General features: G+C 41.2%; 1 protein-coding gene across 1 annotated transcript; it reads left to right on the top strand.

Moving 5' to 3' along the window:
- The first annotated feature begins 288 nt into the window (after nt 1-288).
- On the top strand, nt 289-15,314 carry LOC117552315 (protein kinase C epsilon type-like). Its single transcript, XM_034225675.1, has 7 exons — nt 289-365; nt 3,193-3,256; nt 9,727-9,895; nt 10,422-10,456; nt 10,567-10,655; nt 13,029-13,161; nt 14,830-15,314. The coding sequence occupies exons 1-7, from the start codon at nt 363-365 to the stop codon at nt 15,006-15,008; spliced, it is 672 nt and encodes a 223-aa protein (XP_034081566.1). The 5' UTR covers nt 289-362; the 3' UTR covers nt 15,009-15,314.
- The last annotated feature ends 430 nt before the right edge of the window (nt 15,315-15,744 follow it).

The raw sequence follows: 15,744 nt of genomic DNA, 5'->3' as shown, positions 1-15,744 counted from the left end.
CACACACACACACACACACACACACACACACACACACACACACACACACACACACACACACACACACACACACACACACACACCGTTTAGATCCCATTTCTACTCTATATGTCAAAGCCTGGGTTAAAATAAAAGACATTAATTATAAGAAACAAATATTAACTATTAAAAAAACAAGTACGCTCATGAATAAATAAATATAGTGTTATGTTTTATGGAGGCAGAAACAGAACCCTAATGAAAGTGTTAAAACACGGACTGTCCTTCTCTCCCTTTCTAACAGAAAGACAGTTTTCCTGGTAACAGAAATCCTTTATTCCAGTCCTGGCCGCCGAGCCCTCATTACACTCTCTTCCAGATTGATGGTAATATTCTGCCTCATCTGTCCATCTGCTCCAACCACTTCCGTCCTTCCACTGCTTCTCGTAGAAAATGCAGATTGATGGGGATAATGATCCTGTTAGACTCAGAGTGCTCTGTGCAGCTCTGACATGTGCCAGTCCTGATAGAAGAGCCAAACAGTGGATGTGAAAAGACAGTGTGTTAATAAAAATGTAAATAATAACCAACCCCCTCATGCACTTTCACGTTGGAACGATCCAACAAAGTTTCTCTGTCCTCCCCCCTCTCTCTCTCTCTGCTTTCCATCTCCCTCTGTATACATTATGAACCCACGCCTGTTCGCCTTCACTTTGTGCTGTTCTCTGTGTGTGTGTGTGTGTGTGTGTGTGTGTGTGTGTGTGTGTGTGTGTGTGTGTGTGTGTGTGTGCAAAACGGGGGATTATGGACAATGTGGGTGGTGCAAGGCAAGCTGCTGGTAAACAACTCTGTGATCCCCCAATGCCCACTTGCTTTTATAAGATGAGCTCGAACACACACACACACACACACACACACACACACACACACACACACACACACAAAACACACACACTTGCTCTAAGACTGTAGTTAATTTTCCAGTAAAGACGATTGTTTTTGTGTTAAATGTAACGACCTAATAACATTTATATCTAAACACACACATATGCGCGCACACACACACACACACACACACACACACACACACACACACACACACACACACACACACACACACACACACACACACACACACACACACACAGAGACTTAATAGATCGGAGAGCAGCAGTTTTCTTAACTCTGTTGAGCTTCTCTCCGGCTTTCTGTATCCATTGTGTGTGTGTGTGTGTGTGTGTGTGTGTGTGTGTGTGTGTGTGTGTGTGTATGTGTGTGTGTGTGTGTGTGTGTGTGTGTGTGTGTGTGTGTGTGTGTGTGTGTGTGTGTGTGTGTGTGTGTGTGTGTGTGTGTGTGGGAGTTGTATACATGATGTGTGGGTGTTACAGGATATGTGTCAACCTCTAAGTTCCACACCGCAGTGTTTGTGTGTTTTTTCCTCTCCAACTTTCTCTCTCCTCTTGTCCCCACATCACCGCTCTGACACCGAGAGATTTCAGCCAAACAGGAAGTCACCATCACACGGTTTAAAGGGGGTGGACGGCCTCAACAAATATAGTTTTTTCCGATGCCAACATGTGGCATATTATGGGGCATGTATGCAAAAGCTACGTAAAAAAGTCCCTGTGATACGACTTCCTGTCTTTATTTTACTTGTATTGGTTGCATGAAAGAAATGCATCTATTTATCTAATGTAACATATGTAATTGTTCTTTTATTTCCAAGTAATTCTAGTTGAATTATGTGTATCAATTGAGTTGAGTGTTGAGTTTACTCTTATGTTTTATTATTTTCTAAACCAGTGGTTCTCAACTGGCCAGGCCTCGGGACCCACTTTTTCCTTAGTCAATAGATCGCGACCCGACATTTTTAACCACTCAAATCTATTCAACAAAAAATCCTGCAGTAATATATACGCTTTGCAGCATACAATATTACTTAAAGTGAAGTACAGTGCATATATCCCGTATATCCCTTTACAGAACAAAATAATGCTTTTAAAAAGGTTTAGTGAGATGATGGAATCAAAGCTGAACTGTATAACATAAAAAGGCCCACATGCTGAAAACCCAACCCCAGCAGGGGGTCTGGGGGGTTGGGTTTCCCCAGGAGATTTTTTGAAATACTAACATATAAACTACTGGTACACTCTGAGAAGAAAATAAATAAATGTATTACGACATATTAATAATATGTTATGCCATTGTTTGTGTTTCACTTTGTTCTGACATCTGAACTTGCTGCTCCTCACAGAGAGAAGAGTAAAGAGGAGATAGTCTGTGTGAAATACTTTATATTGTGGGTAAGGGTAGATAGCCCCCATTGTTCTGTGACCTGTCAATCATCAAACCGGGGGTCATATTTCATTATGTGTTCATTTTTATCTGAAGTTGTACCCATGGATGTATAAAGAATAGTTCTACCGCAAAGTTATTCTCCGTGGGGACTTCCGGCAACAATCTTGATTCTGATTGGCCAGAAGACTCGAAAAGACATCAGCAAAGATATTTTATTGAGAAGATGATCACTACGTGACAGAAGTTTTCAAAACCGTTTATGGTCTCCGGTACTTCCAGTCCAACGCCGACTGCATGCACAGTGTTAGAAAATCGGGCCTTCCAAATAAAAGTATGACTTTTTCTCCCAAAAAAAAAAAGGAATTTTTCAATCACGTATCTGCGACCCTCTCGAAACGGGTCCGCGACCCACTTTTGAGAACCACTGTTCTAAACCCATATAACTTGAGAGCAGCATATAAAGTGATATTAAAGAAACGCCACAATGTTGACGTTAGCTAATGCTAAAACTAATTAAACAGCCATTGCTAATGTGGATCCCAACAATACAATATCTTGTTTTTCATTACTTCACATATTTTATTCCAATTCTATTTCTACGATTCCAACCATATTCAATGTAAATACTTCTATATTTTACTATATTTTTGAACATTATTATAGTTTTCTTGAAATAGTTTGTTATCTGTTTTTTCTATTTTTGTTATAATTGTATGTATCCAACACAACACCAAGTCAAATTCCTCGTATGTGTTAACCTACCTGGTGATAAACCTGTTTCTGATTCTGAACAAAGATATCAAGTGAAGACGACATGCTTTAAAGCAGCTTTATTAATCTCAAGTGTTTTACTTCCTAATCTCTCCTTTCACCCCCCGTCTGACCCTCTGTTTCTCTCTCTCTCTGTGTGTTTAGGTCGACTTGGAGCCAGAGGGGAAGGTGTTTGTTGTTATCGACCTGTCGGGCTCTTCCAGTGAAGGTAAGAAATCCATTTAAACAGTTTAGTTGAATACTCAATTCTGATTGGTCAATTTGGTCCATTCCAGAGGTCTTCTATTTTTCGCTGACAGACCGTTGCTAAGGAAAGAAGACCGTTATTAAGGAGAGAAGACCATTGCTAAGGAGAGTAGACCGTTGCTTGGGAGAGAAGACCGTTGCTAGGGAGAGTAGACCGTTGCTAGGGCGAGAAGACCATTGCTAAGGAGAGTAGACTGTTGCTAGGGAGAGTAGACCTTTGCTAAGGGGAGTAGAATGTTGCTAAGGAGAGAAGACCATTGCTAGGGAGAGCAGACCGTTGCTAGGGTGAGAAGACCGTTGCTAAGGAGAGAAGACCGTGGCTAGGGAAAGAAGACCGTTGCTGAGGAGAGTAGACCGTTGCTAAGGAGAGAAGACCGTTGCTAGGGAGAGACAAGCATCAGTTTCCATCCATCATAAATCCCAGTGGAAACTTTTCTTTTAATTAATTTTCATATTTGGGGAGAGCAGGTAACTTTGGTTTCCTGATAATAATAATAATAATAAGAAAGCTTTATTTATATACACTTTTCATACAGCACATGCAGCTCAAAGTGATTTACAGGTTTTATAGGTTAAGACTAATAAATACAACAATATAAAAGTAGGTAAATAATAAAGACTAAAAAAACATTAAAGGACGGGGTTGCTAATAAAAAACTAATCCAAAAATATGTGTCTTTAGCTTTCGTTTAAAAATGTCCACTCTGATATTTCCTGGTGTCCCACAGTTTGGGAGCGGAGTAATAAAAGCCACTATGGCGAAACTGTCACCAGTAAAGAAAAGAGAATGAGAAATGTGTGTGTGTGTGTGTGTGTGTGTGTGTGTGTGTGTGTGTGTGTGTGTGTGTGTGTGTGTGTGTGTGTGTGTGTGTGTGTGTGTGGTTGTGTGTGTGTGTGTGTGTGTGCGTGCGTGTGTGAAGTAAGAAAAGTGTAGAGTCATTTCAGTACGAAGCATCAGAAAGTTGATTTTGCAAGTTTCCTGTGTGTCTCTCGCAGTGTGAGACATTACATTACATTACGTTGCATTTAGCTGACGCTTTTATCCAAAGCGACTTACAATAAGTACATTCGACCAGGAAGACACAACCTTGAAGAAAACAGAATCATATAAGTACATCATGTTTCATAGAGCCAAACATTTCAAGTGCTACTCAACTGGCTTTAGATAAGCCAGTCCTTTATTAGTATATAAGTGCTTCGTTAATAGTTCTATCGCTCGAAGTGGAGTCGAAAGAGATGAGTTTTCAGTCTGGAAGGTGTGTAAGCTATCTGCTGTCCTGATGTCAATGGGGAGCTCATTCCACCATCTTGGAGCCAGGACAGCAAACCCACGTGTTTTTGCTGATGGGAACTTGGGTCCCCCTCGCAGCGAGGGTGCAGCGAGCTGTTTGGTTGATGCAGAGCGGAGTGCACGTGCTGGGGTGTACGGTTTAACCATGTCCTGGATGTACGAAGGGCCAGATCCATTCGCAGCATGGTAAGCAAGTACCAGTGTCTTGAAGTAGATTCTAGCAGTTACTGGAAGCCAGTGAAGGGAGCGGAGGAGCAGAGTGGTGTGGGAACATTTAGGAAGGTTGAAGACCAGACGAGCCGCTGCATTCTGGATGAGCTGCAGAGGTCGGATGGCACATGCAGGTAGACCAGCCAGGAGGGAGTTGCAGTAGTCTAGGCGTGAGATGACGAGAGCCTGGACCAGAACCTGCAGTCGCTTTCTGTGTCAGCTGGGGACGTATCCTCCTGATGTTGTAAAGCGTGTATCTGCAGCAGCGGGTTGTAGCAGCGATGTTTGCAGTGAAGGACAGGTTGTTATCTAGGGTCACACCCAGATTCCTTGCAGTCTGAGTCGGGGAAACAACTGAGGTGCCGATGTTGATTGTTAGGTCAAGAGTGGGACAATCTTTTCCCGGAAGAAAAGCAATTCAGTCTTGTCAAGGTTGAGCTTGAGGTGAGGAGCAGACATCCACTGAGAGATGTCAGCTAGACAAGCAGAGATGCGTGCGACGACCTGGGTCTCTGAGCGGGGAAAGGACAGAATTAATTGGGTGTCATCAGCGTAGCAGTGGTAAGAAAAACCATGCGGGCTAATGACTGATCCGAGCGAGTTTGTGTACAAGGAGAAGAGGAGGGGACCAAGAACAGAGCCCTGAGGGACCCCCGTAGTTAATTGACAAGGGTCGGACTCAGACCCTCTCCAAGTAACCCTGTAGGTGCGGTCTTTCAGGTATGAGGTGAGGAGGGAAAGTGCAGAGCCTGAAACTCCAAGTTTTTGGAGAGTGCGAAGGAGGATCTGATGATTCACCGTGTCGAATGCAGCAGACAGGTCCAACAGGATGATGACAGAGGAGAGGGATGCTGCTTTAGCAGTGTGCAGTTCTTCAGTGACAGCAAGGAGGGCAGTTTCTGTGGAGTGACCTGCCTTGAAACCAGACTGGTGCGGATCCAGAAGGTTGTTCTGATTGAGATAACAGGAGAGTTGTTTAAAGACAGCGCGTTCAAGTGATTTAGACAGGAACGGGAGGAGAGAGACAGGCCTGTAGTTTATAACATCAGACGGGTTGAGAGTGGGTTTCTTTAGGAGAGGGTTTACTCTTGCCTCCTTGAGACTGTTTGGAAAGTGACCAGAAGTTAGAGAAGTGTTGATGAAATGGGTGAGAAACGGTAGAATATCAGGAGCGATAGTCTGAAGGAGGTTTGAAGGGATAGGGTCCAGAGGACAGGTGGTAGGGCGGGCAGAGGTAATGAGGGTAAGAACCTCACTTGGAGAGAGAGGGGAAAAGGAGGTTAGTGTGTTGGTGGAAGGAAGGTCTGGTGACCCAGCGGTGAGTAAAGGTGAGTCGGAAAAAGAAGAGTGGGTAACAAAGTCGCTTGACAGAAGTGAGGAGGGGGGAGGAGCTTTGGAGGGTCCAAGAGGGTGGAGAAGATGGAAAATAGTTTTTTGGGATTGGAATAGGAAGATTGGATCTTATCTTGAAAGAAAGTGCTTTTTGCCTGAGAGATCGAAGCAGAGAAAGAGGAGAGGAGAGCCTGATAGGTTAGGAGGTCGTTAGGAGACATGATGTCATTCAGCCAGGTTCATCAGTGAAATTATTTCACTGAGTTCAGTGTGTGTGTGTGTGTGTGCGTGTGTGTGTATGTTTGTGTGTGTGTGTGTGTGTGTGTGTGTGTGTGTGTGTGTGTGTGTCTGTCTATGACCATCTTCATTTATAATGTGAGGCGTCAACCTTGAATCTCTTCCTTCTCGCAGATTTATGTACGCTGTAAATCCAAGATGTTACTTTAAAACGGCAGAATTTGATATGTAGTGACGCTACGATCTGTAACGCATTAACTGGAAACTGATTGTGTGTGTGTATGACTGTGTTTGTGTGTGTGGGGGGGGGGGGGGGGTGTGTGTGTGTTTGTTCACCACAGTATGTGTTAGAGAGTCATGACAGAATGGAAGAAGAGAAAGACAGAGCGAGAGTGAACCGGAGGTCAACAGAGGAGGGGAGGGGGTTGATAAATTGATTAGTAAAGTGGTGTGTTCTCTAATGGAGGAGTTACATCATCGAGAGTGACAAAGAGGCGTCATCAGGACAAGGACTTTCCTCTCTAATAAATTGGTTAATATAAAAATCCTTGAAAATAAGTCCTTGATTAGATTTCATTCTGCTTTATGTAGCTTTTTCTGTCTGCAGTGACTTATTATATATATTTGTGTGTTTGTGTGAAATTTCACTCGTTAAATACATGTGTTTGCATAGAGAGAGAACACACGGGTGAACTGTCTGTTCAGAGAGCTGCAATCAACCTATTAGCCTTTACACGCACACACACACACACACACACACACACACACACACACACACACACACACACACACACACACACACACACACACACACACACACACACACACACATGGATGATAAGCTACTGCTTGTTGCTAAAAAACCCTGCCTGAAACGCCTCCATTGGACTCCTTTGTTTACTTCCTGAACATCGTGACATCACTACGCAACACTCGCGCTCCTATTGGCTAAAGAGCTTTTTTTCAAGCGAGTTGTATGGCATTATACTCTCTTACTCTAACACGTGTTTAGTGGCATATTTGACCTCTAAAGCGCAATTTAGCACAATGTTAAGTTACTCTCCTTCAGTATTTACCGTGCCTGCTTTCTACATCTACTTATCAACAACTGGAGTATTGTTTTATGCGTTAAATTAGGACGTAATAACGTATCTGAAAACCTGAAATAGCTGGATACACACATCAGCAACTCAAAAATAAATCTGTCAATCAGAATAGAATAGAATAGAATAATGTATTGTCATTATACAGGTACAATGAGATGAGTGGAGCTACTCCTTTTCTTAAGGTGCCATCAAAAAAACAAACAAGAGACTTACAACATTCAGGAGAAGACATCATACAAACAACAACAGCAATCATCAGGGGGTCCGCGGGGTCTTATAAAGTATTACAAGTTGATAAATCAATTTAGCGAAAATTAAGGCTATTAAAAAGTATTAAAGGGCATTTTCCAAGGTGTTACATTGTGTAGCTTGTTTTCAATAAGTATATAAATGGTCCAGAGAGGTTGTATTCTACAGTCTGCCTGAATGTAATCATGGCGTAGGTGTGTAGTGATTCTGTGTAGTTTATTGATGGCATCCCGTTGGGTTTGACGTCATCTGAACAGGACATCGCACGCTCACTGCTTGATAGCACGCGAAGCTCCGTTTACGCCGGTTGTTAAACAACATCGTTATGGGGAAATGCAAGTCTGCGTCCAAATGGTTGGAAGATAAGGAGGAAGGACAATCAATACTGTTTATAGTCAATGTGAGGTGAAGTGTGTCGCCAAGGTAACCGGTTAGAACTCCAAGTGGAGATGAGGTCTTAAAATGTGTGGAAAGGGTCTTAAAAAAGGTCTTAAAGGGTATTACATTTGACTTCAGGATTCCTGCATATACTCTGTTCGTACTTCAATATGCAGATCAAGTTAAAGTGCAGGAATATATCGGTTTAGGTAAAAATAAATATGTTTGAATGTGTATAATAATATATATTGTAACGGCAACAGGCTGCATTGAGATACCTTCACTTTTAACAGGGGTTATGATGAGGACATCACAGAGGAACAGCATGTCTTTTCTCATACACCCCCCCCCCCCCTAATAAAACGGACCCCTCCCTCATAGAAGATGCTCAGTCCAACACTGTTGCTAGGCAGCATTCGTCAGTTGCTAGGAGATGCTGATGGCAGACAGAAAGAGACAGAGGAGTCCTGCAGGATTAACTGGAGAATTAAGTGTGAGATTTGAGCAAAAGACAGGAAGAGTTCCTCATTTGAATTTGGAAATGTAAGTATATTCTGTATAAAAAGTAGTGCAGAGATGATGTTTAAAGAAATTAGCATCGCAAAGGGTTTCCACGACAGAAAGCCAATGGGATTTCATGTGATTTTGGATTATGTTCTGCAATAATCTCTGTGGCAAACTAACAAGTCGTGGCTTCAGGATAACTAGATTAGATTATAATATTTCATGTGTACAAGTTGTTGTTGTTGTTGTTACCTGACAGAGAGGCTAGAGGATGGGTTATCAAATTCTCAAATTTAGAATAAACATGCAGATAAAGCTACGTTTTTTACTGAGGTATGTTTATTTATTTATTGAACAGCTGTCCCGAACATCATATTTGATATCAATCCACCTGGAGTCCTTGAAAGCTCTGTATTACATTCTGCATCTTAAACTGAATTAAAGGAAGTGTAATTGTGTGATTGAAGTCTAAAGACAGAGAGAGAGTGAACACAGAGTTAGGCAGTGATTGAGATCCCTGCTGTTCCACTGGGAAACCCTCTGTAATTAAACTCAGAGTGACACAGACAGACAGACAGAAATGAACATCCACACAGCGCCACCGCCACCTACTGGACGCTTGGTGTAAGTGCAGACCCTCTAAATCTGCATGGGTTCATTTATCTATTATTTTCAGCATTTATATTAAATAAAATACATAAAACCTTTAGACTATATAATTTAGTATTCAATAAACATACGTTTTTAACTGCAGCTCATGCACAATTATTATTATTATTTTCATTGAGTGTTTTTTTCGAGTGTAGTTCCACCATCCCGAGAAGAGAGAGAATGAAACATACAAATAGATAAAAAATAATAACAATAATAAATAATTAAAATTACGAATAAAACTTTTAATTACAAAAAAATTCATCATATTAATAGTGAATTAACCAAAAAATATGATTTTGATCAAATATATAAAAATTTTAGACTCCACATACTTTTTTTTACATCTAATAAAATCAAATTGATGTTGTGTTTCTACCTGTGTGTGTGTGTGTGTGTGTGTGTGTGTGTGTGTGTGTGTGTGTGTGTGTGTGTGTGTGTGTGTGTGTGTGTGTGTGTGTGTGTGTTGTTCAGCTCCAGCAGGCTCCAGTGAGAATGAGGAGCGTGTCTTCAGGCAGCGTCTCGGCCCCAGGAAGCGTCAGGGCGCCGTCAGGAGGAGAGTCCACCAGGTCAACGGACACAAGTTCATGGCAACGTTCCTCAGACAGCCCACCTACTGTTCTCACTGCAGGGACTTCATCTGGTACACACACACACACACACACACACACACACACACACACACACACACACACACACACACACACACACACACACACAGCACAATTAATTATGTTAATGATGTGTTAAAATGTATATTGTATGAAGTAGAGTGGAGCTGCCGAGATATCCCGAGCTGCAAATATTATTCTGCAGACTGAATAAGCTTCTACTAATTTAGTTTTCTTGTTTTTTTGCACCTTGTCTATATTCATATTGAATTCATTTAGTGGAATAACCCCCCCCCCCCCCCAACAGCTAAATTGTTTCCTACAGATCCTCACTGCAAATCTGACAAAGTTACCAGAACTCAACAAAATAAAACCTCCTATTACTTGTAGTTCATTCACTTAAAAGTACAATATTTTCAGATCTTAATATTATCTGTTAACCGCTAACAATCCACCTTTCTTCAAGTATTTGTGCTGCTTTGCTTTGAGCCGTTAACAATAGGTTAGGTCATTGTTTTATGTGATTCATGCTGAGTTTATTCTCTGTTTGACTTTTAGGGGCGTCTTAGGAAAACAGGGCTACCAGTGTCAAGGTAAGATGGAGTTTCTATATTCCATATTTTCGACTGAAGACACTTAAAAGAAACACAACTGCACTTAAACACGTGGTACTTAAATCCATGTGTGTGTGTTTCTCTTGCAGTTTGCACCTGTGTGGTCCATAAACGCTGCCATGAACTGATCATCACTAAGTGTGCAGGGATGAAGAAGCAGGAGGACACAGTGGAGGAGGTACTCTTTAAAGTAGAGACACTACACACTGATATACACCTGAACATCAGCAGGAGAGGACTCTTTAAAGTAGAGACACTACATACTGATATACACCTGAACATCAGCAGGAGAGGACTCTTTAAAGTAGAGACACTACATACTGATATACACCTGAACATCAGCTGGAGAGGACTCTTTAAAGTAGAGACACTACATACTGATATACACCTGAACATCAGCAGGAGAGGACTCTTTAAAGTAGAGACACTACACACTGATATACACCTGAACATCAGCAGGAGAGGACTCTTTAAAGTAGAGACACTACATACTGATATACACCTGAACATCAGCAGGAGAGGACTCTTTAAAGTAGAGACACTACATACTGATATACACCTGAACATCAGCAAGAGAGGACTCTTTAAAGTAGAGACACTACATACTGATATACACCTGAACATCAGCAGGAGAGGACTCTTTAAAGTAGAGACACTACATACTGATATACACCTGAACATCAGCAGGAGAGGACTCTTTAAAGTAGAGACACTACATACTGATATACACCTGAACATCAGCAGGAGAGGACTCTTTAAAGTAGAGACACTACATACTGATATACACCTGAACATCAGCAGGAGAGGACTCTTTAAAGTAGAGACACTACATACTGATATACACCTGAACATCAGCAGGAGAGGACTCTTTAAAGTAGAGACACTACATACTGATATACACCTGAACATCAGCAGGAGAGGACTCTTTAAAGTAGAGACACTACATACTGATATACACCTGAACATCAACAGAAGAGGACTCTTTAAAGTAGAGACACTACATACTGATATACACCTGAACATCAGCAGGAGAGGACTCTTTAAAGTAGAGACACTACATACTGATATACACCTGAACATAAGCAGGAGAGGACTCTTTAAAGTAGAGACACTGCATACTGATATACACCTGAACATCAGCAGGAGAGGACTCTTTAAAGTAGAGACACTACATACTGATATACACCTGAACATCAGCAGGAGAGGACTCTTTAAAGTAGAGACACTACACACTGATATACACTTGAACATCAGCAGGAGAGGACTCTTTAAAGTAGAGACACTGCATACTGATATACACCTGAACATCAGCAGGAGAGGACTCTTTAAAGTAGAGACACTACATACTGATATACACCTGAACATCAGCAGGAGAGGACTCTTTAAAGTAGAGACACTACATACTGATATACACCTGAACATCAGCAGGAGAGAACTCTTTAAAGTAGAGACACTACATACTGATATACACCTGGACATCAACAGAAGAGGACTCTTTAAAGTAGAGACACTACATACTGATATACACCTGAACATCAGCAGGAGAGGACTCTTTAAAGTAGAGACACTACATACTGATATACACCTGAAACATCAGCAGGAGAGGACTCTTTAAAGTAGAGACACTACATACTGATATACACCTGAACATCAGCAGGAGAGGACTCTTTAAAGTAGAGACACTACATACTGATATACACCTGAACATCAGCAGGAGAGGACTCTTTAAAGTAGAGACACTACATACTGATATACACCTGAACATCAACAGAAGAGGACTCTTTAAAGTAGAGACACTACATACTGATATACACCTGAACATCAGCAGGAGAGGACTCTTTAAAGTAGAGACACTACATACTGATATACACCTGAACATCAGCAGGAGAGGACTCTTTAAAGTAGAGACACTACATACTGATATACACCTGAACATCAGCAGGAGAGGACTCTTTAAAGTAGAGACACTACATACTGATATACACCTGAACATCAGCAGGAGAGGACTCTTTAAAGTTGAAACACTACATACTGATATACACCTGAACATCAGCAGGAGAGGACTCTTTAAAGTAGAGACACTACATACTGATATACACCTGAACATCAGCAGGAGAGGACTCTTTAAAGTTGAAACACTACATACTGATATACACCTGAACATCAGCAGGAGAGGACTCTTTAAAGTAGAGACACTACATACTGATATACACCTGAACATCAGCAGGAGAGGACTCTTTAAAGTAGAGACACTACATACTGATATACACCTGAACATCAGCAGGAGAGGACTCTTTAAAGTAGAGACACTACATACTGATATACACCTGAACATCAGCAGGAGAGGACTCTTTAAAGTAGAGACACTACATACTGATATACACCTGAACATCAGCAGGAGAGGACTCTTTAAAGTAGAGACACTACATACTGATATACACCTGAACATCAGCAGGAGAGGACTCTTTAAAGTAGACACACTACATACTGATACACACCTGAACACCAGCAGGATATGTCTGTAACTTCCCACATTTGTTCCGTCTCTCAGCCCGTTGGTTCTCAGAGGTTCAGCGTCAACGTTCCACACAAGTTCAGGATCCACAACTTTAAAGTCCTGACGTTCTGCGATCACTGCGGTTCTCTGCTCTGGGGTCTGCTGAGGCAGGGGCTCCAGTGTAAAGGTCAGCTTTTCTACATAAAATGTTTTTAATATAAATACGTTACTGTCTGATCAAGTCTGACTTTTCTTCTTGCATCACAGCAAGGTTCAAGGTTAGTTTATTTGTACAGCACATGTTAAGACACAGAGGCAATTCAAAGTGCTTCACGTAGGCATTCAAGACATAATAATTAAAAACAAAATATACACACAAACAAAAACAAAAAAAGACAATTAATAAAAGCGATAAAATAATGGTTGCAGCTAAAAGTGTAATGATAAGGAACGGTTAAATGATCTCAGGCATTAAAAAGAAAGGGTTTTAACTTCATTTAAAGCAGCAGCTCCATTTGACATCAAACATATGAAGACATGACACAAGAGACATTTAACATAACATTACAATCAATGAAAAGACACATTTCTCAAGACCCTCTAACGTACATTTGACCTGGGTTTTAACTTAACTTCATTTAAATCAAGACACCTTTTACCATACCTGCTGTGAAGTTAACTTGACCTAAGAAGTGTTATTGAAAGTAATAAGAATAACAAAACATTTTATTCAACAACACTTTAAAAACAATCTCAAGGTGCTTCACAAATCTATGAGGAGAATAGAGAGTAAAACAAAAAGTTATCTTAGGAACATATTAAGTAAAATATGGTAATATAAAAGACCATAAAAGGTTAGAATAAAGTAGACAATTTCAATTCGAAATTCATTGGGTCCGTACAACCAGAAGAACTTTCTGTATCTCAGCCTGTGGAGTGAGACGATGGAACAGTGTGAACGTGGAGTGAGACGATGGAACAGTGTGAACGTGGAGTGAGACGATGGAACAGTGTGAACGTGGAGTGAGACGATGGAACAGTGTGAACGTGGAGTGAGACGATGGAACAGTGTGAACGTGGAGTGAGACGATGGAACAGTGTGAACGTGGACTGAGACGATGGAACAGTGTGAACGTGGAGTGAGACGATGGAACAGTGTGAACGTGGAGTGAGACGATGGAACAGTGTGAACGTGGAGCTAAAGCGATGTCCAGACATTAACCAGTTCAAGAGGAAATACAGAGAAATGATTTGCTCGAGATAAAGGGATGGGGAAGGTGTTTGACTATGTGTATGTGTACATGTGTGAGTATGTAGGTATGTATATGTATGTGTGCATATATGTATATCAGTGTATGTATGTATATGTGTATATGTGTCAATCAACAGATAAAGCCGATTAATAATACTAATAATATCAATAATAATGCATACAAATGATAATTATTGCAGATTACAGATTATAAATAAATCATTTAGGGACAAGGGGGTGAGATTAAATAAATTATACTTCTTCTCACTCCTTTTCGAACACTAGATGTGGCAGTTTATGTTGCTAATGCTGTTGTTGTTGTTGTTGTTGTTGTAAATGTCATTTTTTGTTTTGTCCTTTTTTTGTTTTGATTTGTCTTACATGACTATGCATTTGTTTTGTTTTTGTAATTTTACTTGTTCGAAATAAAATGTATCAATCAATCAATTCTGTAAAATGCGGTGCGGAACAGGTGGGTCTTACTGTGTGTGTGTGTGTGTGTGTGTGTGTGTGTGTGTGTGTGTGTGTGTGTGTGTGTGTGTGTGTGTGTGTGTGTGTGTGTGTGTGTGTGTGTGTGTGTGTGTGTGTGTGTGTGTGTGTCAGTGTGTAAAGTGAACGTGCACAGGCGCTGTGAGAGTAACGTTGCCCCTAACTGTGGAGTCGACGCCAAAGCAATCGCTAAAGTCCTCTCTGACCTCGGAGTGACGCCGGACAAAATCTGCAACAGCGCTCTGAGGCGGAAAAAGGTACAAAACATCTCATATTTAAATAAAATAAAATAAATATACTGGCGTTTAAAAAGTCCATACTCCACAACCATCATAGATAAAACAAGATGAAAGGAATTTATTATTATAACTAGGCCAATGCTGCATTTATGTGATCCTTTATTTCTGAAGTTGTATTATGTAATCGTATCAAATGTACTGCCCCCTCCCTTCCGGCAAATATCTGCTGTCCAATGGAAGCTTGTTATTTAGGGGAACAACTCAAGCCCACAGGAAGTGCGCCGGACTCTGATGAAAATATTCGTTGTGTCCAAACGGCCGTACTACAATTTCCGTATCAGTCCGTGACGTCACCCGGCCCAGAAAGACTTTTTCCCATTGACTAACATTGAAAGAGACGCCTGTAAATCAGCGGATACTTTTTTTTTAAGCAAATTTAAACTATGAGCTATTTTATAGCCCTTATTATAATCATTAGGTCCTTAAAGTTGTAAAGTGCACTAAAATCTAGATTTATTTTCGAGAGTGGGAGCTCTGGGGGCGGGGCTTAAGGGGCGCATGCTCTATGAGCGCACATACGGGTTCTTCTGCTCTGACAGCCGGGCATGACGGGTAATCTGTGACGTTTCGCTCTCTCAAAAGTTGGGCCATTTTGTCCTCATGCGCCGATGAGCAGCTCTCGAAGGAAAGAACGAGACCCCGCCTCCCACGCTGCAATTCTTCGTGGTATATGCTCTTTATAGAGAACCGCAGTGACGCGTCCTAAAACCCGGAAGTAAGTTAGCATTTT

The sequence above is a fragment of the Gymnodraco acuticeps genome, unplaced genomic scaffold, assembly GCF_902827175.1.
Source record: "Gymnodraco acuticeps unplaced genomic scaffold, fGymAcu1.1, whole genome shotgun sequence".
Lineage (NCBI taxonomy): Eukaryota > Metazoa > Chordata > Actinopteri > Perciformes > Bathydraconidae > Gymnodraco > Gymnodraco acuticeps.
The sequence above is the reverse complement of the archived record's forward strand: the minus strand, read 5'-3'. Positions and strand labels throughout refer to the sequence as shown.